Source organism: Cyprinus carpio, chromosome B7, assembly GCF_018340385.1.
Source record: "Cyprinus carpio isolate SPL01 chromosome B7, ASM1834038v1, whole genome shotgun sequence".
In the NCBI taxonomy this organism is placed as follows: domain Eukaryota; kingdom Metazoa; phylum Chordata; class Actinopteri; order Cypriniformes; family Cyprinidae; genus Cyprinus; species Cyprinus carpio.
Window position 1 is genome coordinate 38,030,984 of NC_056603.1, and position 25,294 is coordinate 38,056,277.

Here is a 25,294-nt window from a genome sequence, read left to right on the forward strand (position 1 = left end):
CATATCAGCACAGTGAGGCGCTGGTCACGCTGAATGCAACAAACTGTACAACGGAGCAGTGTTACTTATTATATATGTTTCTTTAACTGTATTTTATTTTGATAATGAACAGGCTGCAATATCGCAAAAATATGTTTTCTGTGTGCGCGTGAGACACCAGCATGATAGCCATACCAACGCTGGTATACAGATAGAAGCAAGACATTCAAAACTGTCAAGCTTTTGCAAAATAAATATAACTGTAAAATAAAAAAAACGCTAAAACTTTTGCAAAACAAAGAAAACTACTTTCTGTCGTCTCATTTTCCTTTCCGTGAATTTTAGATGGTGTCACAATAAACCGAAACTTTCTAGTTTTTTTCTTTCGTTTTGTTAATCTGTCAATTAATTAAAATAAATAAAATTACTTTAAAAGCCCAAAAAATGGGATTCCTATTAAATAATACAACATTTTTATTCTCTTTTTTTCTCGGTTCACAGAAGCGCTGCAGGTGAATGTGATCTGTCCAATCCATCTCACACTATCCTCGGATATTGCAAATCGCCATTGCAAAGTTTCTGGTTCTGTTCCTGTCAAAATTTCGTTCGTTTCTAGTTTTCATTTTCATTCCCTGAACCGGTTCATAGCCCTGTTTAAAATACTAGAGACTGGTATTTTTTTTTGTTGTTGTTTTTTTTACAACTAATATGATTACCTTGGAATTTAAGTCTCATATGAGATGATTATTAAAAAAAAGATTACTAATTAGCCTACATTAGATCAATAAGAACAATAACAACAACAACATAAAATTAAGTAAATAAAAAAATAAACAGGTATTTGAATAAACAGGTCCTCAAAATAGTACACAATTTCTTACTATTGTGTTATTATAATTAATCACTACAGTGAAAATAAGAAAAATATATATAATTACTAAAAAGAAAAAAAATAGCTTTGTAACAAATTAATTTACAGTGTAATTAGATATAGTTCGATATCATGCCGAACACAGCAAGAACATGTAGAGATGGAACATAAAAAGCTGCATTTCAACCTATTCTGTCATGCCATACCGAGCCAATCTACAGCATAAACAGCTGATATTCAACCTAATAAAGCAATGTTGAGCCCATACATTTACATACACACACTGAGACTGAAAATGATGGAGTACTACAATACCACAGCTTCTCTCTGGCAGGACAACCTGCCTATGCTCAGTCAATACAGCTCTCAGCTACAGTGGAGGGGAAATTGGTTCTTTTTCACTGTTCATATCTGGCTGACTAAATAAGTGCCATGTTGACAGCCAAATGGAGGTGTCTGTAATCATCCTGACATGGCAGCCTGCAAAACAGCACTGGACTGACAGATATTAAAGGGGTCTGTCTGTTCAAGGTTTAGATCAATACAATTAAACTGAAAGAATACATGTGCAGTTAAAATAAAGATTAATTTCTGTAAGCTAAGTTCAAAAAGAAACAAATTTGCTTTGGTTAAAAAAACATAACAGGACACCAACAATATTCAGACCTTCTCTGTTGCAGGCAAACCAAAATAAGATCTACTAAATGAAAGGTCACTAACTTCCAAAACTCTGGTGAGATATTCTTAGCATTAAGCAACCAAAACAAAAATCTAACAAACAAGAATGGCACGGCTCTATGTTTTTTGTGACAAGTGTTTTGCTGAGACTGGCTAATGTATGATGTTACAAGTGGTATGGCGGTTTGCTTTCTTTGCCACAAATATGCTCGAAAGCTGGTAAATTCCCAGTTGTATCATGGCCAGTACATTTTCAGCTAAATGTTCATTTTAAATCTTGTATGTAGACACACTACAAGTCAAAAGTTTTTAAAAACTCACAAATGCTGCATTTATTCGATCAAAAAGTAATAGTCAAACATTATAAAAATGAAAATGAACAGTTTTCAATTTTAATACATTTTAAAATATAATTAATATATAAGTTTTCAGTATCACACGATCCTTCAGAAGTCATAAAATTCTGACTTGGTGCTGAATTATTATTGGTGCTCAATTAATAATAAAAATGGTTTTCTTATTATAAATGCTCAAAACAGTTTTTCACAGTCAGTGAAACCTACCATCCCCAAATTAATTATTAATAAGTTTCTTGAGCAGCAAATCAGCATATTAGAATGTTTTTTGAAGGATCATGTGACACTAAAGACTGGAGTAATGGCTGCTGAAAATTCAGCTTTGCTGAAATTATATTTCAATTACATTAAGTTATTTGAATTTAAATTGTAATAATAGGCTATTCCACAGTATTATAGTTTTACTGTTTTAAAGTTTAATGAAATAAATACAGCCTTTGTGTGCATAAGAGACATCTCTCAAAAAAACATTTTAAAAATATCCTAATTATTCCAAACTTTTTTTTTTTTTTTTTGATCAACTTTTTTATTGTTTTTACTTCAACAGAACAACATCCATTCAAACAAACCAAACAGGGAAGGGGGAGCAACAGACACATCAATAATTTTACAATATGAAAAAAAAAAACAAGAAAAAAAAACTTTTTATGGTCATTCCTTTTTATATTCCAAAATTTTGGAAGAGAAACATTGCCATGCATCGATGGTACTTGGTTTAGCCTTGTTCTTTCGTGCTGTTGTACCTTCACAAGTCACTATTTTAAGGAGGCTGTGAATCCAAAATGTTTTAGCACACGTGCAGAGTAAACCAGTTTTGTATTATTGTCTTCCTATTTATTCCATACTTTTGACCAGTAGTGTAGATTATCAAAAATCTACTTGAAAATCTACTCATCTTGCTTATAAACTTCACTGCCAAAAAAAAAAAATGTTTCAATGTAACATGAGATTTGAACTGTTACATTAGATGCCTAAAGGTGCCTGAATGAAATCTGTGGCTCAGCCACATAATTTATGTCTCAATCTCCAAAATAAACCAGGAGGGGCGCGGAGCAGATGACTGTGCCTTCCCAGTAATCCTGAGAGTGGGGGGTCGTTGATCAATATCTCAATGCACTCTAATACTGCAAGACTGTTATAATGCCTCCAAACAGATGGGCCATGGTGTATGTGTCTGTGAAAACCTACCCCCGCCGGCGCCCTCCTCTCTTCCCTCCCTCCAGGCTGCCTACTGCTGCTCCAAAGCCATTTGAGCCTTTTTTCTTTGAGTGGGAGGGGGAACAAACCACAACTCGGAGAGGCCACATAGCCTGTGCTAATTCTCTTTCAGAGGGGGTGGAGGAGGACAGGATGGAGGGATCCACACTTCTCGTTCAGGCTTTTATGGGAAGCTTTATTCACGCCCAGCCTCTCTCTCTCGCCCTCACTCTCTCAACCCCCATTCCACCCCCTCCTGCATCCAAGACTGGATTTATGGTCAGCCTCTGAGCTGTGAGCACTCAAACAGAGGATGAAAAGACGCTCACACTGCCTGTACCTCAAACACAGGCTTTTTTGACACTCCACAGGATCAGCGCCGAAAAGCCAGAGAAAACAGCCACTGAGCAAACAAGACAAACGCAAGAAAGAGGATTCCAAGCAGATTCCGCTTGCGCTGTTATTGCCACAGCCAGACCACAAGCCCAAGGGCTGGAAAAGCAGGCGGGGAGCGACGCGCTTCTCTTGGCGGTAACAACTGTCCGATGACTGGGAAGAAGTCGCTCGGAGCCCTCTCTCCATAATCACCCTCTGAGTGATCTAAAGGAGAGCAATTACATTTCATCAGTGCTATTTATACATCAGCGGAAAACGAGTGTGCATAATTTAGACACCAGTGTCTGTGTCAATATCTCATTAAAGCTAATGAGACTAAGAGGGTGTGGGAACACTGGCGGTGGCAGTCACAGATGTTTGCGCTGTCAATTTCATCTCCAAATAAAACCGCAAGACAAAAGAGGGGCTCTCCAGCTCATGCTTGGAGATTAATACTGTCACACAATCCATAAGACCTACAAATAATGAAACAATAACCACACTACACTATCGAATGTTAGACAAATTTATCAAGCAAACAAATTAGACTTGTGTAGCTGGACTATCAGCATGCCGTCTGGTCCATTTTGTAGTTTGCTGCAACCAAGAACCTTACACTTAGACAAGAAGAGGCCCTCTTACCAATAAGCAAAGTGACCAAAGTGAGTTTGCAATAGAGATTAAAGGAACAGTTCACCTACATATTGGATGAGAATTTACTCATCCAGTATGTAGATGAGTTTGTTTCTTCATTGGAACAGATTTTGAGAAATTTAGCATTATGTCACTTGCTTACCAATAGATCTGATGCAGTGAATGAGTGCCGTCAGAATGAGAGTCCAAACAGCTAATAAAAACATCACAATAATCCACACAGTTTATGAAATAACATCTTGTGAAGTGAAAAGCTTGTGTTTGTAATAAAACACACTCATCATTAAGACGTTAAGAAAATTCAAACCCCTGCTTCCATCTAAACTATATAGTCCTCAGTAATAGTGCTTTCTCCAGTTAAAAAGATGTATTGCCTGAATCAGGAGAGAAAAATGCAGTGCTCAAGCACCGTTTAAGAAGCGAAAACAGTCCAAAAACATTTCTAAACAAATAAGTTGGTGGATTTTGATGTGAGAGGACTTTTTCACTGAAGTGTTATTATGTATTTGTAGACTCATATCTTGGTCATAAGAAATCGTTTAAAGGGATACTCCACCCCAAAATGAAAATGTTGTCTTTAATTTAACTTTTTGTAAGCAAAGAAAACAAAAATAACAAATTTGCTTATGCTGCGTATGCTCTTCTGTATCAGCCGCGCCACAAGGATGCGCTGTTTTCTTTCAAATCAAAGCTAAAGACATGTAGAAACAGCACATCCTTGTGGCGTGGCTGATACAGAAGAGCATACACCGCAAAATCACCTGGTTTTCATCCGAAATATCTTAAATTGTGTTCCGAAGATGAACAAAAGCTTTTACGGGTTTGGAACGACATGGGGGTAAGTGATTAATGACAAAATTTTCGATTTGGGTTGGAGTATCCCTTTGAAGTTAAAAATGCCTTGATGGATTTGTTCCTTACAAACACACAGCTTTTCACTTCACAATACATTAATTGATGGACTGGAGTATTGTTGATTACTGTGATGTTTTTATCAGCTGTTTGGATTCTCTTTCTGACGGCACCCATTCACTGCAGAAGATCCATTAGTGAGCAAGCGATCTGTTCCCATGAAAAAATTCAATCATCTACATCTTGGACAGCCTGAGGGTGAATAAACTGACAGCAAAATTTCATTTTTGGGTGAACATCTGCTTGTTGAAATCAGACATTATTGATGCTATGGCAAGTTTAATGGTAAAATAAAAAAAAAAAGAATATGATTCTTTCAGATCCATCACTAGTCCAATCCAACACTGTTAAAATGATGTGCTTTGCTAGTGAGTCAATTAACTCATCCAAGCACCTACTAATATATGCAAAAAACATATCACAGCTTCTAAACAAAATAATGTGAAAGCACATAAAATTATCTTGAAACAAGTTAAGTATTTGTCAGAATGAGAAAGTATGTTTGTAATAGCACACTAAAACACATATCTAAAGCTTGGACAATAAAAAGCTAAAGCACAAAGACTAAAAGCCAATGTCTTACAATAATGTAATCTAATGTAAAGCTATTTTTTAGAAGATTAAGCTTTCACAGGGTCAGTATCACTTAAAATAAATTTTTCAAATTAATAAATATGACTTCATAAAACATTCAATAAATTAAATGATATTATTTACAAAAGACAAAAGCTTTAATTAAAACAAAAATAACTAAATCAAAAATCATGGAATCAGATTTGAATCAGGTATAACCATAGGTGAAAATATAAACTCCTGTCCTTAATTATTATTATTATTTTAATTTAATTCATATTTATTTACATGAACACTGCATTTTAACTGACTGGGTAAAAAAAAAAAAAAAAAAAAAAAAAAAAAAACTGTGCACACTGCTTTCTGAAATTAGCATAAAGCCTGAAAACTAGTTTCTGGAGCTGAAACTATAACGATTAGTATGAAATGGTATGAGCTAACCAAGAATGATTTAAATGATATTCAATACACAAATCAGTTTGTAAAAACAAATTGTAATACTCATATAATCATATACATTTCGCCGAGAAAACAAAAAAATACAAACCATTCAAAAAAAAAAAAAAAATTAGCAAAAAGATTTTCTTTCTGATTGTTTTAAACCCAGAACATTAACTGCAGGCTGACCGAGGGCATCAGTCTAGCCATATAACAGTTTCCTTCACCTCTCTCTGCAAATTCATTCTGTGCATGGTGGATTTGTCAAGAGGTGTTTGGTTTTTGAAAAGCACTGAGGTAGACAGATTCTCTCGGATTAAAGCAGACATAGTGGCTGAGGCATGCCGACATTTACACTGGATAAAAGAGAAAAGATTAGAGCCCCCTGAGCTGCAATAGACTTCATTGATTTATAATTAATCAAGGACAGAGCCGGGTCGCAATATTGCACCTGGACATAATCCTTTTAAATGCTCTGCTTGACATCATAGAAACTAGGAAAATAGATGCTCGCTTCTAACATGCAGCTATCAATAACAGAAGTGTGCAATATGAAAGTAATTGCAGGACATGATTTAGTATGGAAGGATTCTCAGGCTTTGCTTCAGTGTATCAGCAGTCAAAATGGCAGTAATGGGTTGCTGAGGTTGAGGAGCTGATGGTGCATTGCTCCCTCTGCAGGTTGTGTTGAGAACAAAACACTGTCTACTATTTAAAAAAAATTAGCAAATCATTGCTCAAAGAGGCACCTGAAGAACAGTGGGATTTTAGTATCATTGAGATACTATAGTTTTTATTCAGATTTTATTTTATTATTTTTTAAGTTCTGGCAATATTCGTCATTTGTTTTTGTCAATATCTTTTTTTTTGTTTTTGTTTTTTAGTTGTATTAATTTTTTATTTTAAATAGTTTTAAATAAACAGCATTTACATAAAGCTCAGCAGGGGCTAAATGGACCATATGCTAACTAGTCGAACTTTGACCCCTTTGTTTTTCTAGGCTGTGAAGTGAACTAAATAGGCACTTTTTTAGTACAAGTATGTCATTAGATACGTCCAGCCCCAACTTCCTGTTTCAAAGAGCAATTTGTAAAAAAAAAAAAAAAAAAAAAGTAAATTTACAAAAAAAAAAATGTTACACTAATACCATATTCTTTCAGGAAGGAAAAAAATAAAATAAAACATGTCTTGCATGTTTTCCTGAGCAGTCAAAAAAGAAACTCAAGTTGACCCTCAAACACATTGTTCCAAGACACTGCAAGCATCCAGTTTTGGGGGGAAATATGCTGAATGGTCATTAAATAGCATTACAAAGCAAAAATCCTCAAAACAGGTTTAAGTCTTCTGATGTACAAGACATAATTTCTTATTTTATCTTTTTTATTTTGACGTAAATATGACCATGACATGGTCTTTGTGAGATGATATGTAAACCGCAGCAGAGGAGAGCTCATCTCAATGGTAGACGCTGCTACAGCAGCACCAATTACACCTCTATTACAGGGAGCCTGCCATGCAGGGAGAACAGGAAATGAGGCAGGAAGTGTGCTGTAGGCTACAGAAGAAGACAGCAGGGGAAGCGGACACAGACAGAGAGAGGAATGTGCTTGTATGCCAGAATACTGCTGTGTGCTGCTCAGTTCAAGTGCACTGTGAGCATTGATTTTTGTGTTGGAGGGATGGAGCGAGTTAGAGGAGTGGCTGAGAAGTATGTTGTCGTGGGGTACAGTAAAGGCTGGAAAACACACAATCTTTTGCAACTATTTGCAATCTGGAGGATTGGCCATTAGTTGATGAAAGTCAAGACAGTCTGCAGATTTTTAGTAGTCCGAGCTGAAAGATTTCACATATAACTTCTTTAAGTCTTTAATGGTTGAACTGTGACAATTTAACAGCCTGGGTGGTTTAATCTCAGATTATGAACAGAAATTGTACCATCCTTCTATAACACCAATAAGAGACAGATATTTTCAGATTTCTGGAGTAGACAGAGAAAGCGCTTCTGAGGTCAGTCGAGTGGTCATATCTTTTATCATGTGTCGCAGTGTGTCTGGTTAGAACTTGGTGTTATAGTCTTCCTAATCCAAAGGCACGCATACATTTTTACATATGGCTTAAGGATAACATTGCAGATTTTCAAACAGCTTTGTATAGTTACAGTGTTAGTAGCATGTGTAAATGAACAATCTGTAATCTTTCTCTGTGTTACCCGCACCCGGATCTCCCAGTTTATTTGTCAGCAAATGTCCACCGGATGATGAGAAACACATTATCGAGCTGTCAACTGCTGACAAATAAACAGGGATATCTTTGCACACATTGCTCATTTACATATACTAATGACACTGTAACAATACAAAGCTGCATGAAAATCTGCAAAGTTATACTTAATATGTTTTGGAGCCACTGCAAATAAACCAACAATAAGCATATACGGCTCATATATGACGTTTAGTTGTTTTGTAACAGCACATCACTATGAGTGTATAAATGTCCCTAAGAGCTCCAGATGTTGCTGAGAGACAGCAGGTGATGTTAATGATTTAAGCACAAGATGCCATGCTTGCTTACAAAAACAAGCTCAGAGCACTATAATGTTTTGTATGGACGAATACCAAGAGGGACAGCAAAAGCCACTGACCTGTTCCCTGAACTGCTCCTGAGAGAGACAATCGGAGACGTTCACGCAGCCCAGCAAACAGCCTGTGGGATACTCCATAGGAAACTTGGGCTCTGGATGGTGAAATAAGTGAAACATTAGGTGAAATTACAAAGGCACTACAGTCTAGACATGCCTGATGGGATCATTTAAGTTTAACAGCTTTAGTATTACTGCCATGCACTTCAAGACATTAAACGCACCTTCTTTGTAAATGTGGCGGTACATGGCCACTACCTCTGCAATCTCTTGAGGAGAGGGTCTGTTAGCAGCTGCAGCGATCCACAGGCGCCCCCTATGGGATGTGTACCACGTTCTGCCTTCTACCCTACACAATCACAAGAAACAGAGAGGAAATGGAAAATGTTCAGATGAACTGTGCACTGTTCATCTCAAATGTCATTTTTTTAAAAGTTGGCTTTAGCTTACTTTAATAATGCACAAAATATAAGATTTCAGCCAATATCAGTGATATACATTTATTTTGAATGTAACTGTATTTAAAAAAAAAATGTTTACACAAAAAGTAAATATTTTTAATATCAGTTGTAACATGAAAATAATTATTATAATTTATACTGTCAAGTTTTAAAGTCAACTTTTTATTAAATTATGTTTGTTTTTTTAATGCTGTTCACTTTAAATAATTTAGTTTAATTTAACACCACTGTATCAGTTTTTTATTGTTCAAAAATGATGTTAAATTGACTCGAAACATTTACTTTCTGGCTTAACTCAATGTCTTCATTTTCAAAACTAAAACGAAAACTCAAAACTTATTTTACACTTCCCATCAAGCTTTGTATGGGTCTGTTTTGACTGTACCGGGTGAGTGCAGAAAGCTGTTAGCTGATAGCTGATAGCTAACATATGTAAACATCACTGAAATATCAATGACCATCTGCTGTGTGATATCACGTGAGGCGCTCCCTCTGGCATGATAATCTGCTAGTGTGTGATGCGCCATGATTCTCAAATCTTGTAGTGTGTGCATGTTTAAGACTTGAGGGAAGATAATCTGCAAAGATTCTCGTTATGTGTGTGCTGCAACCAGATTTCATAATCGGTTAGGATTTTAAAACTCCTGTAGTGTGAGCCAGGCTTTAGAGTGCTAGAGAGTGGGATGGGAATGGGAGTGCTAGAAATGTAATCAGTACCATCTTTAGACTGCCAATATCCAACATATAAAGAAAATTTATATTTAGCTTGTTATTATAACTAGCTGAACTTGATTTAAAGGGTTAGTTCACCCAAAAATGAAAATTAGGTCATAAATTACTCACCCTCAAGTCATCCTAGGTGTATATGACTTTCTTCTTTCAGACAAATTCAGTTATTTTAAAAATTGTCTTTGATCTTTCAAAGCTGTTTAATGCCACTCAGCGGGTGTTGCATGCATCAGTCCAAAAGAAGTTAAATAAAAAGCGCCAATCCATTAAAAATAAAAAGTGTCTCACACAGCTCCAGGGGGTGAACAAAGGTCTCCTATAGCGAATCAATGTGTTTTTGTAAGCAAAATATCCATATTCAAAACGTAATAATCACTTTAATGTAGCTTGCGCTCACTGTTGTACATGGAAGCAGCTCCGGACGGATGACGTATGAGGTCAGCGTTGCGCATGCACCGGTGAGTCTCATGGAAACCAACGTTTGTTAACATTTTACATTTAATAATTTAGCAGACGCTTTTATCCAAAGCGACTCACAAATGAGAACAATAGAAGCAATCAGACCAATGAGAGAACAACAACAGTATAAAAGTGCCATATCAAGTCTCAGTTAGTCTAGCACAGCACACATAGCTATGGTGTTTTTTTGTTTTTGTTTTGTTTTTTAGAATAGAATAGATTAGATTAGAATAGAATAGAGTGAGGAAAAGGGCTCAGAAAATCACTCTGGATCCCTCACATCCAAGTTACCCCCTCTTTGAACTTTTGCCATCTGGCCGGCGCTTCAGAGCCGCAAATACCAGGACAGCCAGGCACAAGAACAGTTTCTTCCCCCAGGCAATCTATATCATGAACAGTTAAAGGTTCCCCACTTATGCAATAAAAATGTGCAATATCCTTATATTTATTTGTTACCCCTCCATCCTAGTACTGCCCTGCATCTCACTCTATTCTATTCCATCATCATCTATAGCACAACTTTTCATACACTTTATTTATTTTTCGATTTATCTTGCAATATTTGTCTTTTGTTTTTTTTTGTCTGTGTTGTTGTCTCTGTGTACTGGAATCCTATGTCACTAAAACAAATTCCTTGTATACGCAAGCATACGTGGCAATAAAGCTCTTTCTGATTCTGATTCTAACTTTCCTTGCCCTAGTCTATCAGAGAGTTAACAGGATCAAAGGAAGCAAAGTTTTCATACTTTAGCAAAGGAGAACCAGTCTCCTCTTGTCTTATATCGAAATCCTTTCCATTCGTCTTTACAAATTCTCGCTTTGTACTTCTAATTAGTGACCGTTGTTTTGTTTTTATATCTCCGCTGCATTTCTGCGTGCTTCACTTCTGAGCGGCGCATGCGTAAAGCTGACCTCATACGTCATCAGCCTGGAGCTGCTTCCGTGTACAACAGTGAGCGCAAGCTACATTAAAGTGATTATATTTTGAATATGGATATTTTTCTTACAAAAACGCATCAGTTTGCTACAGGAGGACTTTGTTCACCCCCCGGAGCTGTGTGAGACACCTTTTGTTTAATGGATGGGCGCTTTTTATTTAATTTCTCTTGGACTGATGCATGCAACACCCACTGAGTGGCATTAAATATCTAGAAAGATCAAAAACAATTTTTTAATATAACACAGGCTGTATTTGTCTGAAAGAAGAAAGTCATATACACGGTTGGGCTAGGATAACTTGAGGGTGAGTAATTTATGGCCTAATTTTCATTTTTGGGTGAACTTACCCTTTAACAACTGTCTTTAGTTCCATGGGTGGAACTAATCAAATTCTCAAATGCTTTATGTATGATAAACTAAAGCAAATCGATTAAACTCAACTAATACTGCACCTGTCCAAATTCACCTTTTTGTGTGTGAGTGTGTGTGTGTGTATCGAAACAACTCTACGACTTGAAATTTCTTGGATGAAGACTTATGCGAGGTGTCGCTACCGGACACGTCAACCCACTAACACAACACAAACACACATGCATAAACACACATACACACAGAGCAACTCAAATACAAATGGCATTAACTTCCTTGCTTTTAAGATTCTCTTTTGATAAAAAATTATAAGGTGTTGAGAAGCAGTTTATTTGCACCCACCTCTGGTGCAGCCTGCATGATATTGGGGTTGACAAGCTCTCTGAGGTTCTGTCGATCAGTAGATACAGAATGTTTTGGTGTCTGGCCAAATGAACCAGTATTGATGGCCTTGACTGTCTCATCAAACCTTTCAAAACAAACAAAAAATGTTTTTTTTGCATATCATGCCTCGTCAATCATGTACTGCAATTGATATTGCCCTCAAGTCATTTAGAGTTGATGGCATTTACAAGGATTTGAACAGGTTCCAAAAGTTTTATTTACCTTGACTCTGAGCCTTGAGTTAAGGGCATCAATTAAAGTACCATGGCAGAAACTAATTTTTATTACAGTAGGTAATAAGCAGTAAGTAAAAAGAAATTGTCCAAAGTTTATTGCAGCCAAAATATCATCATGTCGTAATAATGAATTCTGAATTCGAAAGTACAAACCTTAAATTACATTGATTACATTGATCATTAAACATGTTAATGATTTTGCATTAATTGCGTTAACATTCCTAATATACGTGTGTGTGTTTTATATGTTATATATATATATATATATATATATATATATATATATATATATATATATATATATATATATATATATATACATATACACACACACACACACAAGCTGTGTCACAATTGCATGCTTCGAAGGGTGCATCTTCAAAGACTTAAAAGGCTGAACTGGGAAAAAAATAAAAAATAAATTACAGAGGTGACTCCTTACTTCTGGTAGTATGGAGTCAAATTCTCCCCTTCATCCAGCACTCGTCTCCCTGCAAAGTCTAGTTTGATCTTGTGGTCTTTGCGGGAGGCATGTCAAAGCTCCCGGAGTTCCTCCTCTTGCTTGCGTAATGCCTCCCTCTCACCTGGAGAAAGCCACTGGTTGGAATCTGTTGCAAAATAATCGGATTCATCATCCAAGACTTGTGTTCTCTTAACACTAAAAAAAAGATAAAGAGTTCAAATTATCTAAAAGTCCAACTTAAGTTTTGTGTGCATTATGCTTCAGATTGTTCATATGCATTTCTGAGGCTAAAATGAATCTAACCCTGGCAATTACAGCAATAGGTTAAAAGCAGTGTATTTGAACAGCCACACCTGTTCCTGTCAAACTCCAGAAGTATGTCTTTGTGTTTTACAGCTTTTTCCAGACCAGCTTTCATCTTGGCCTCTTTATGGGGGAGATACTCATGCTCGGTTGCCTCTAGAGCCGCACAGAAAACAAAGGCTGTCACACAAAAACTACAAGTCCGGGAAAAACAAATACAACCACCTCATTTCTTACCTCCTATGAGTTTTTTATGAAGCTTTTGACTTTTTGACCCATTCACTTACATTATATGACTAACAGACTGCAACAGTTTGAGTTAAAAATATTCGTTTGCGTTCTACTGAAGAAATAAAGTCACCTACATCTAGGATGCCCTGGGAGTAAGCAGATAAACATCAAATTTTTATTTTTGGGTGAACTATCCCTTTTACGTGCAAGTTTGACAGATAGCAGTCAAAGCAAATCAAATACTGAGACAAACATAAGAATGATAATTAAAGAAAAAACATTAGCATCTTGATAAGAAAATAGCATTATACTGCTGTCTTTCTTTGCTCCTGTATTTCTGCTTTTCCATAAGCACCACATACTGTCAAAGTTAAATTGCATTTTTCATTCAGCCCATGTGCCATTTTGACTGAAGTGACAAATTACATATGAAAATTAGACTGAATTACTGTGTTGAACCTCTGCGTTGATGTGAACAGGCCTTTTAAGCGGTCTAAATGAGTGGAGAAGATACATGATCACCAGAAAGAAGTTTTTCACCAAAACATCCAATTATGACATTCTGATTTAAAATTAAGAACATTTTCAAAAATGAAACATACACATGTATATAAATAATAATAATAATAATAATAATAATAATAATAATAATAATAATAATAAATCTCACACTAAGATTTATAAAAAATATTTCAATTATTTTCATTTAAAACCTGGTATAGAAGAAGAGTTCAACATGATGTGTTCAACATCAGCCTAATCAGAGTAATACATATTATTTACAAAACTGTTAATCGTGATGACTGATAGGGATATGGTAACCCATATATTATCCTTAGTTCTGTATTCACATTAAAAAACATCTGTGTCCATATTTACCCATGACTGCCTCTTTCTTATAGACACCACCCAGACCATCAGGTGCTTGCATCTGACACCTCTGCACCAGCTCATCCACAAAATCCTTCTTGATTCCCTCTGTTTTTGTAAGAGATCTCCAACATACTCGACAATTTCATCAGCATTGTCAATAGATAGGATGTACCTGAAAACACAGATATTTTACTGACTTTTCTAACACAGTGCTCACTAATTTTCACAAAGACCTATTCAAAAACAACATACCATTTGACCAAACATACTGTACCCATCATAAACTCCAAAGAATCTACTGCCAGCTGTGTATTTATCAATCACCATATTGACTTCTTACACATTTTACATTATCAGTATTTTATTACATTAATGTATCTTTTCTATATGGTCAATATAGAAAAGTAACGTCAATGTAGTTGTAGTGTGGCACTTTGGGACTAAATCTCATAATGACGTAACAAGGTGTTTACATAGTACTTCTTATAACACTATGACAATATAATAGTATTTGCCCACTAAGTTATCCCTTCTCTTGTTGTATTTATTTAATTCTTATTCCACATTCTGGCTTGTCAGTTCTGCTATTTAGACTTTCACGTTACATCGTTTCTACAAATGCACAATTCCACAATTCATCCTCTATTAAAAAGCACTTACTGTACAATGTCATCGCTTGCCTCCAATCCAAAACTATGCTTTAACTTATCAACAGTCCAGCGAAGCAAAGAATCAGTCATGATGAAGTTAAAACTGTGAGACACTGCAGGATCTGCAACTTACAGTACGTCAAGTGACAGATTTCGGCATTTACTCTTTCGGTTGGCTTCCGGGAGATTCATAATAAAAGTCTCCCTAGACAAAATCCGTATTCGTACTGGTCAGGTAACATGGGTCTAACAATGCTTATACTATATTAACATTTAAATGTGTTTTGAATTAAAAGTCTATTCAAGTTTACCAGTAACGTAAATCAAAGGTAAATTATGTCCCTGTTGAAGTTTCATGAAGAACGTACCATATGAGAACTGGTACTTTTCTCTACGCTGGTTAGGACTGACCAATCACAATCGTTTGAGATTTCGCTTTTATCTTGATTGTTGTTTGCTACTTTGATGTTATTGTGACCATACATGACTATACTTTAATTATTATTAATGTTGAAAAAACTATTTTTGCTGCTTAATATTTTTTTTTAGAAACTGTGATACACTACATTTCGAAAGTCTGGGATACATTTTTATTCAAACACCCATTAAATTGATAAAAAGTAAATGCATTTGTAATGTTTTAGCCTAAAAAATTATATTACGTGCAAAAGTTATACATTATATTACGTTTCATTCCTTAATTATGATGGTTATATTTTATTTCATGTGATTAAAACAGGAGTTCTCAACGCTGGCCCTCAATGTCCACCACATTCCTTGCTTTTTCAGGTGTGATTGGTTAGGGTTGAAGCTAAACTCTGCAGGAAAGTGGGCCGTGAGGGTCAGAGTTGAGAACCCCTGGACTAAAATATACTTTCCTAAAAAAAAAAAAAAAATAATAATAATAAATAAATAAAATAATATTACATAAGAAAAATACAATATAGAAGTTCAAAACTAGTGCAACACGACTTTGATATGTGCAATGAATTTTTTTATTATAAATTTGCAAAAAGAGAAAATAAGAACACCAAAACATTTTAAAATGTCAAACCAGAATGGGAAGATAACGCATTACCAAAATGAAAATGCAGTGAGAACAAGAGAAAAAAAAATCAAGAGCACACACTGTTTAAGAGTAAGTGGTAGAATGTTCTGCAGGAACACACACATTCACTTAACTGGTCATGATAACATGTGACCAGTTAATAATAATTTCTGTGATTGCTTTTCTCTGTAATTTTAAAACACTTTTTTTTTATTATTATTATAGTAGTATTGCAATTAAATATAACTAAATGTAACCTCCAACAACAAATAGTTAAAATAACTGTTATGACTGATTTCTGTTTGACTTGCTTATATTAAACAATGTTTAGCTCGCCCATCATGCAAAATGGAAATATAAGCTTGAAGTTCTCATTTTATACACACAGTTATTTACAGATATAAAAAAAGTATATAAAAGTCATACGTAAGTTACACACTGGGAGAAAAACACATTAAACTCATTCTTTAATTTGCTATTTTAAATAGAAAAAAATGGTTTTAATAATGTGATGTCTCTTACGGACATCATAATAAATAAATAATATAAGCATATTTTAGCACATGGGTGTGAAACTCTACTCCTGGAGGGTCACAATCCGGCAGAGTTCAACTCAAACCTGCTCCAACACACCTAACTTTTGTTTTCAAGTACAAACCCGATTCCAAAAAAGTTGGGACACTGTACAAATTGTGAATAAAAACAGAATGCAAGTTTCAAATTTCAATATTTTATTCAGAATACAACATAGATGACAATATCAAATGTTTAAACTGAGAAAATGTATAATTTTAAGGGGAAAATAAGTTGATTTTAAATTTCATGGCATCAACACATCTCAAAAAAGTTTTTTGCCACTGTGTGGCATCCCCTCTTCTTTTTATAACAGTCTGCAAACGTCTGGGGACTGAGGAGACAAGTTGCTCAAGTTTAGGAATAGGAATGTTGTCCCATTCTTGTCTAATACAGGCTTCTACGTAGATGCTCAACTGTCTTAGGTCTTCTTTGTAGCATCTTCCTCTTTATGAAGTGCCAAATGTTTTCTATGGGTGAAAGATCTGGACTGCAGGCTGGCCATTTCAGTACCTGGATCCTTCTACACAGCCATGATGTTGTAATTGATGCAGTATGTGGTCTGGCATTGTCATGTTGGAAAATGCAAGGTCTTCCCTGAAAAAGACGACATCTGGATGGAAGCATATGTTGTTCTAGAACTTGGATATACCTTTCAGCATTGATGGTGCCTTTCCAGATGTGTAAGCTGCCCACACGCACTCATGCAACCCCATACCATCAGAGATGCAGGCTTCTGAACTGAGCGCTGATAACAACTTGGGTTGTCCTTGTCCTCTTTAGTCCGGATGGCATGGCGTCCCAGTTTTCCAAAAAGAACTTCAAATTTTGATTCGTCTGACCACAGAACAGTTTACCACTTTGCCACAGTCCATTTTAAATGAGCCTTGGCCCAGAGAAAACGCCTGCGCTTCTGGATCATGTTTAGATAGGGCTTCGTTTTTGACCTATAGAGTTTTAGCTTTGAAAAATCCACACAAAATCTGAGTGTACCATCTTTCTTGGGAACCAAAACAACCGGACTGCACCATTCGCTCCTGGATGGTTCAATGATCCCCAAGTCCAGCATCACTTTCACTTCGTTCTTCAAGGCAGGTACCAGACGAGCAGGCACTCTACAATGTGTTTGTCTGATGGGCTCAGTTTTAAGAAGGCTAATGTTATGCTGCAGAAGCTTTGTTTTACCTGGCTTGTCGCTGAACAAACCCTCTGGTACCCGCCTTTGGAATTCCATCTGCTGCTCGGTTGTCAAATGATCAACTGCTGGGAAAGTAAGCACTTTATCCACCGGAAAGTACTGCTCCTCTACTTCCTCCTCTTCGTCCACTTTTCTTGCCCACAACTGTTCAGACCATGAGCCTTTTCTCTCATGCCAGGGTCGTAGGACGTGACTACCAACATGGCGGCGCCCTGTGAAAATGCTGTATCTCTACTCGACAAAAACTAACTTTACTTGCACAACGCATACGTAAGAAAACCGAAATAGCACAGAAAAACGTGGCTATGCCACCAAAGAAAATAACTAGTAAAGCAGAGATGGAGAACGAGATGCAGGAAATTCGTAAGTCGCTCAATCACTTGACTGAGGAGTTGTTCAAAGTGACTCACCAGCTAACGAAGCTGATGGGACTTTTCGACGAGGTGAAACAATTGAGAGACTTGATAAAAGAAAAAGACCAAACCATCAATGAGCTTGAAATGAGGATCGACCAGCTTGAACAATACACGCGGATGGAAGACGTTATCATCACAGGTTTGAAGGTCAAACCCCGCTCATATGCCAAAGCGGCAGCAGTGGGGAGAAATGTAAGTGCGGATGCTGACACTGAGGATGTAGAGTCACTGGAGAGACAAGTTGTCACATTTCTGATGGGAAAAGATATACATCTAGACGCGAACAACATCGCTGCGTGTCACACTTTGCCAAGAAAAGACACAAAACAGCCAGCAATCATTGTGCGTTTTGCAAATAGGAAACACAAAACTGATCTACTGCGTCAAGGAAGGAAGTTGAAAGGAACTAATGTCTATTTAAATGAGCATCTTACAAAAAAAAAAAAAAAAACACAGATCGCTCGAGAAGCCCGCGTGCTGAGAAGAAACGACAAGATAAAAGCAACATGGACGAGGAACTGTAAGATCTTCATTCAGCTAAAGGGATCTACTCCAGAACAAGCCAGGGTAATACTGGTAAGACAACTTAAAGACCTTGATCAGTTTAGATAATGTTGACTGAACTAAACAAACAACTAACGAAAAAAGACATTCTTGACGCAGGTTTGATGAACATTACGCTATGGACAAGAATATTATGTTCGTTCATTTAGACTGTTTCAGATGGATCTCTTTGTCTTCTGTTTGAGCTATGCAGATAATGAAAACGCGCAGACAAACTTTCAGACATCACGATAAATGAATAAAATAGGCTTACTTTACGTTGACTACTGTCGGATAAACTTTTGTGTGCTGGACTGTGGATTACAGGCACATTCTTATGCGTGGATAAACTGGATGATGGGCCCACTTTACGTTGGATGGAGGAAAACTGCTACAAAATTATCGTTACTGTGGATGGAGATCCGACTTATGGGCATCACTTATAATTTCACAATTGGGAAAAGACTTAAAATGTTATATAAAATGTGGACTGCACTGTGGGGATTTGGGAGTACTGGGGTTCTAGGAGCATTTTGTGAGGCGAGTCTTGTGTGCGTGTATGCATAGTGGGTAATACATAAAGAGCTATACAGTATAAGAACAATTCTAAAACAATATGACTAAGTGTGATTATGATTTGAAGGTAGTTAATAGTGATAAAGATGAACATGAATTAGAAAATACTGGTAGTCCTTATAGAAGTGAACTGATTGAACATAGTAATTTAATTGTGCATGACTTTTTAAACTACAAAACAAATGAGTTTGGGGAACATATAGATCCAGATAATAATTTTTATAATAAAATAATAAATGAATGTGAATATTATACTGAAGAGCAAAGTAACAACATTAATATGGAAGGAGCTTTTAGCTTGATACATTTCAATAGCAGAAGCCTGTACAAAAACTTTGAAGATATCAAAGAATGCCTTAGTAAAATTAACAAATTCAGTGTCATTGCAGTTTCGGAGACTTGGTTGGATGCGGACAAGGCTTGTGAAGTGGAATTGGAGGGATATGAGCTCTTTACTAAGAATAGGATTAATAAAAAAGGCGGCGGTGTCGCATTATATGTGGATAACGACTTGAGCTGTAAAATTGTTGATAGTTTGTCGACCACCATTGAGGGAGTTCTAGAGTGTTTATCTGTCGAAATCACAGTTCTAAAATCTAAAAATATAATTGTCACCAGTCTCTACAGAACACCAGGATCATGTTTAGATTTATTTAATAAAAATGCTGACAATTTGTTTGGTAACCTTAATAAGATGCATATTGTGTGTGGTGATTTTAATATTAATCTCTTAAATCCCCATAATAATATGAAAACAAGTGATTTCATCACAACTATGTATAGTAATAATCTATTTCCACTTATCACTAAACCCACAAGAATCACAGCTGATACAGCTACTTTAATAGATAATATATTTACGAACAGACCTGAAACCCAAATAACTGCTGGATTGCTTATAAATGATATTACTGATCATCTTCCTGTGTTCAGTATTTTTCACAAACTCCTTAATAGGGCTACTATTTCCAAAGTAGATCAAATTAAAATTATACGTTATAGAACCCCTGAAACCATGACTGCCCTAAAAAACGATTTGTTTAACCAGACATGGGATAAGGTATATGCCACCTCTCACCCTGATAAGGCCTATGACATTTTTTTGTCCACACTATTAAGTCTTTATGATAAACACTGCCCACTAAAGGAATACTCTACTAAAGATAGAACCAACCTAGAGAAACCATGGATAACAAAGGGCATAGCCAATGCTTGCAAAAAGAAAATATACCTTCACAAATTATTCATAAAACATAGAACCAAAGAAGCAGAGGACAAATATAAATCATACAAAAATAAGTTAATTAACATAATAAGATCTAATAGACATTTATATTATCATAATATGTTGGAACAGCACAAAAACAACGTCCAGAGTACTTGGAAAGTACTAAATAGTATTATCAAGAAGCAAACCAACAAAAATGATTATCCAAATTACTTTGTGAAAGACGGCCAAATCTTAAATGGTAATAAGGAAATGTCAATGGCATTCAACAATTTTTTTGCAAATGTTGGACCCTCTCTAGCCAATGAAATCCCTCAACCGTCAGATGTAAAGGAAATAGATAAAAACATCATTAAAGGAAATGTGAACTCTCTGTTCTTGAGGAGTGTGGATGAAAATGAAATTATCCAAATTGTGAGTAAACTTAAGAATAAGAGGTCAACCGACTGTTTTGAATTTGACACAATCGTAAAAAAAAAAATAAAAAATAGTATTGTAGCTCCACTCGTATACATTTTTAATCAGTCTTTTCTTACTGGCATCTTTCCATCTAAAATAAAAACGACCAAGGTAGTACCCATTTTTAAAAATGGAGATAAACATCAGTTTACAAACTACAGGCCAATTTCACTACTTCCACAATTTTCAAAAATTTTAGAAAAGTTATAAGACTTGATGATTATCTCAATAAATTCAACCTTATTTCAGATTATCAATTTGGTTTCAGGTCAAACAGAGCAACCTCAATGGCAGTCATTGAACTGGTTGAGGAAATATCCACAGCGATTGATAATGGAGAGTACACAGTCGGTGTTTTTATCGACCTGAGCAAGGCATTTGATACCATTGATCACAATCAGCTGTTGGCTAAAGTAGAACGATATGGTATCAAAGGCATTGCCCATGATTGGCTGAGAGATTATCTTAGTGGTAGAGATCAATACGTACATATCAACAACTTTGACTCTGAAAGAACAAACATAACGCATGGAGTTCCACAGGGCTCAATATTGGGGCCAAAGTTGTTCATAATGTACATAAATGACATTCCGGAGGTCCTGAGAAATTTAAATTGTATCTTATTTGCTGATGATACTAGTCTCTATTGCTCTGGACAAAATTTAGAGTTCCTCTTGGAGATAGTGGAAAAAGAGCTTTCCAAATTAAAAACTTGGTTTGATTATAACAAATTATCAATGAACTTGAATAAAACTAAATATATTATTTTTGGTAATAGAAAAATTGAGGAACCAATTAAAATTAAAATTAATCATATGGAAATTGTGAGAGTGTGTAACAAAATTTTTGGGTATCTATATTGATGAAAAACTTAATTGGAAATTTCACATAAACTTTCTAAAGACAAAAATATCTAAAGTCATTGGTATAATGTGTAAAATTAAATCATGTATTAATCAAAATTCACTATATTTATTATATAATTCACTCATTCTTCCGTACCTAAATTATTGTGTAGAAATATGGGGGAATAATTATAAATCTATTATCAAACCTATCTTCATATTGCAGAAGAAAGCTATTAGAATTGTTAACAGGGTTAATTATTATGCACCAACTAACCCATTGTTTATTAAATTAAAGGCATTGAAATTACAGGATTTAGTTGATCTTAGCACAGCTGCAATGATGTATAAGGTTCACAATCTCAAGTTCACAGTCTGTATTCAGGAGAGGTTTAAGCCCAGAGAGACTCGATATAAGAGGAGTAAGGAATCGGGGTCTATCAAAAAAATAAGGCCAAGACCAATACCAAAGGGAGGTGTTTCTCAGTTAGAGGAGTAAATCTATGGAAAAGCCTGGATGACACATTAAAAACAATCTAAATCAATAAGGATGTTCAAAAAAAAATTTAAACCAAATGTGATTGGTAGCTATATTGCATTAGAATGATATTGTTTAGTTTAAATACCAGTAAAATAAGTAGAAGGCCGGTGTATAATGAAATGATTCATGGCAGAATTAAGGTAATGAAATGTTTAGAGGAAAATTAACAAGGTGACTTGTGTAATGTTATTAGTAATGGTTTACATTTGGAAAATTTCATTAATATGTTAGTCGTATGAGCTGTTAATATATAGCTGGTAATATTCTTACATTTGTTTCCACTTTGCTACTTTCTGATTATTGTTGCCTCATGCTGGGTATTTAAATCTTGGTGTAAATAGGGTTAGGCATCAATAAGTGTTTCACTTCAGCCTAAACCCCTTCAGTCATCGCTGTACTATAATAATTCTGTTTGTGTATGTTGTTAATTCTGAATGACTGAAGAAATAAACTACTACTACTAGGAGGTTAATATGAAATACCTGATATTTCTTTCAACGATCAGGTAGAAGGATTTCATAATTGGTAGAGCTCAATTTCCGTACCACTTCATATGGCCCTTGCCATTTGGCCAATAAGCTGCTGTCTGATGTGGGAAGCAGAAGCAAGACTTTTTGCCCTGGTGAAAGAGTTCTACTCCTGCTTGATTGGTCATATCACTGCTTTTGCTGTTGCTGGGCATTTGTCATATTACTCCTCACCATTTCCACCATAGAATCCATCTTCTCCCGCATCTTGATGACATAAGATAAGATGTGCTCGCTTCCATTATCTGCTTCCCAAGCCTCCTTTAAGACATCTAGCAGCCCACGAACCTGACGACCGTACAGTAACTCAAAGGGTGAATATCCCGTGGAAACCTGTGGGACTTCCCTGTAGGCAAACATCAGATAGGGCAGCCAGTGGTCCCAGTCAGCACCTGTTTCAGACACAAATTTGCGCAGCATTGATTTTAATGTCTGATTGAATCTTTCAACCATTCCGTCAGTCTGAGGATGGTAAGGTGTGGTCTGAATGGGATGTATGCGCAACATTGAATACACTTGCTTGATTTGTTTGGACGTAAAGTTTGTTCCCTGGTCTGTAATTACAGTATTTCCTTGGGTATACCAACCCGTGAAAAAAGTTGAATCAGGGCATTAACAATTTGTCTTGTCTTTATGTTTTTGAGAGGAAATGCCTCTGGGTATCTAGTTGCGTAATCTGCGACCACTAGAATATACCGATTCCCTGTACTAGATCTTTGCAATGGACCAACAATGTCCATAGCAATTCGAGAGAATGAGACATCAATGATAGGAAGACTGACTAGAGGTGCTCTATCACCCTTCTTAGCTGGGCTCACCAGTTGACACTCCGGACATGACCTACAAAAATCCATTACATCCATGTAGAGCCTAGGCCAATAAAATCTACTGCCAATTCTGGCTAGCGTATTCTGCTACCCCAGGTGTCCTGCCCACGGCACTGAATGCCCCAACTGCAACACCTTGAGTCTTATCGGTTCTGGAACCACTAATCTCTCTCCCTCAGCACCCCGAACATACAGCCTGTCATCCCGAATTACAAAACGATCTTTCTGTACCATTAATGAAGAGGTCATATTCTCTGCCTTTTCAAACAGAGATTTCAGTGTTTTGTCCTGTCTCTGCAGCTGAACTATATCATGTGAAATATGTTAAATTTCATCAGTACTAGGTTTAGGCAACTTTTCAACCATTTTTGTGCCCTCCACTTTTCTCTGCCGTCTATCACGTCTAGACTTCTTTACTTTAGGGTGCACGTCAAAAGGTAAATCTTTCAAGGACTGCTTACAGGTCCCATCATGCTTAGCCTGAGCTCTCGTCACCACCCTAGCCTCTGCTAACACCCTATCAGTCTGCAAAAGATCTACAAGCACTGGAACATCTCTACCCAATATCACTGGATATGGTGCCTGCTCTACTATACCAACTGACAAATTGTAAGCCTGATTGTCTATTTCAATTACCAAGTCTGTCTTGGGGTATTCTCTCTCATCACCGTGAATACACCGAACCCTCAGTTTGCTTTGCCTTGATATATCCAATTCACTCAAACATTCAGTCCTTACTAGAGTTTGACTCGAACCCGAATCAACCAGAGCTTTGTAGAATTTATTCCCTATCTTCACCTCAATGACTGTGTCTTTGTTCAACTCTACCTCCCTGAACTCTAACAATGGTCTTGGTACATAACAAAGGCGAGTATTGGAAACTTTCTGTACGGGGCAGTCTACTTTCTTATGTCCAGGCTGACCACATGCATGACACACAATTACAGCTTTACCTTTGTACCGATTAACTACTCCCTGATGTTTACTAGTGTCTGTACCCAAATTAACGTGAGGGACATAAGAACTTAAGTTAAAATTAGTCAGACCACTACTCAAACCATCCCCAGACTTACCAGTTGGGCTGATACTGTAGTTCCGCCATCGTCTGGGTTGATTCAAAGATCGTCTTGCTGCCATAAAGGCCTCTGCCATCTCTGCCACCTGCTTAGATGAAGTAGGGTTGTTCTGCTTCACCCATGTTCTCGTATCTAGACTAAGTAACTTAAGGAACTGCTCTAACACAATCTGGTCACCGATCTCTTCTTTCGTTCGATGTTTAGGAGTCATCCATTTCTCATACAAGTCTTTCAATCTTACTTGCAGCTCTCTTGGAGTCTCATCCTCCTGGGCACTGTACGATCTGAAGCGTTGTCTGTACATCTCATTGTTAATTTCAAACTGGTCAAGAATAGCTTGTTTAACATCATCATAGTTTATAGCATCATCAGAATCCATGGCCACATAGGCTGCTCTCGCCTTACCAGTTAACAGCGGAAGAAGATGCAATGCCCAATCTTGCCTAGGCCATCTGCATGCTTGAGCAATGCGTTCAAATGTTGTTAAATAATAAAATAATAATAAATAATAAAACAAAACAAGCACTGAAACTACAAAACACAAAGGAAAATGCTGTCAACAGCAAAACCTACAACTCAACCACTTGCAGGGGTACGTCTTTCAGTTCATACACATCTCACAGCAGACATGTACTTCAAGTCAAAAAGTTTCTGCCTTCTGCCCCCTCC

The 25,294-nt window shown here is 36.4% G+C and overlaps 1 protein-coding gene and 1 pseudogene across 1 annotated transcript; both read right to left on the reverse strand.

Annotated features, from left to right (window-relative positions):
* Positions 1–2,467: 2,467 nt before the first annotated feature.
* Positions 2,468–15,209, reverse strand: LOC109098605 (annotated as a pseudogene).
* Positions 15,210–22,189: 6,980 nt separating this feature from the next.
* On the reverse strand, positions 22,190–25,294 carry LOC122137872 (zinc finger protein 394-like). Its single transcript, XM_042726878.1, has 2 exons — positions 24,623–25,294; positions 22,190–23,114 (listed from the first exon to the last, which is right to left on the reverse strand). The coding sequence occupies exons 1-2, from the start codon at positions 25,002–25,004 to the stop codon at positions 22,852–22,854; spliced, it is 645 nt and encodes a 214-aa protein (XP_042582812.1). The 5' UTR covers positions 25,005–25,294; the 3' UTR covers positions 22,190–22,851.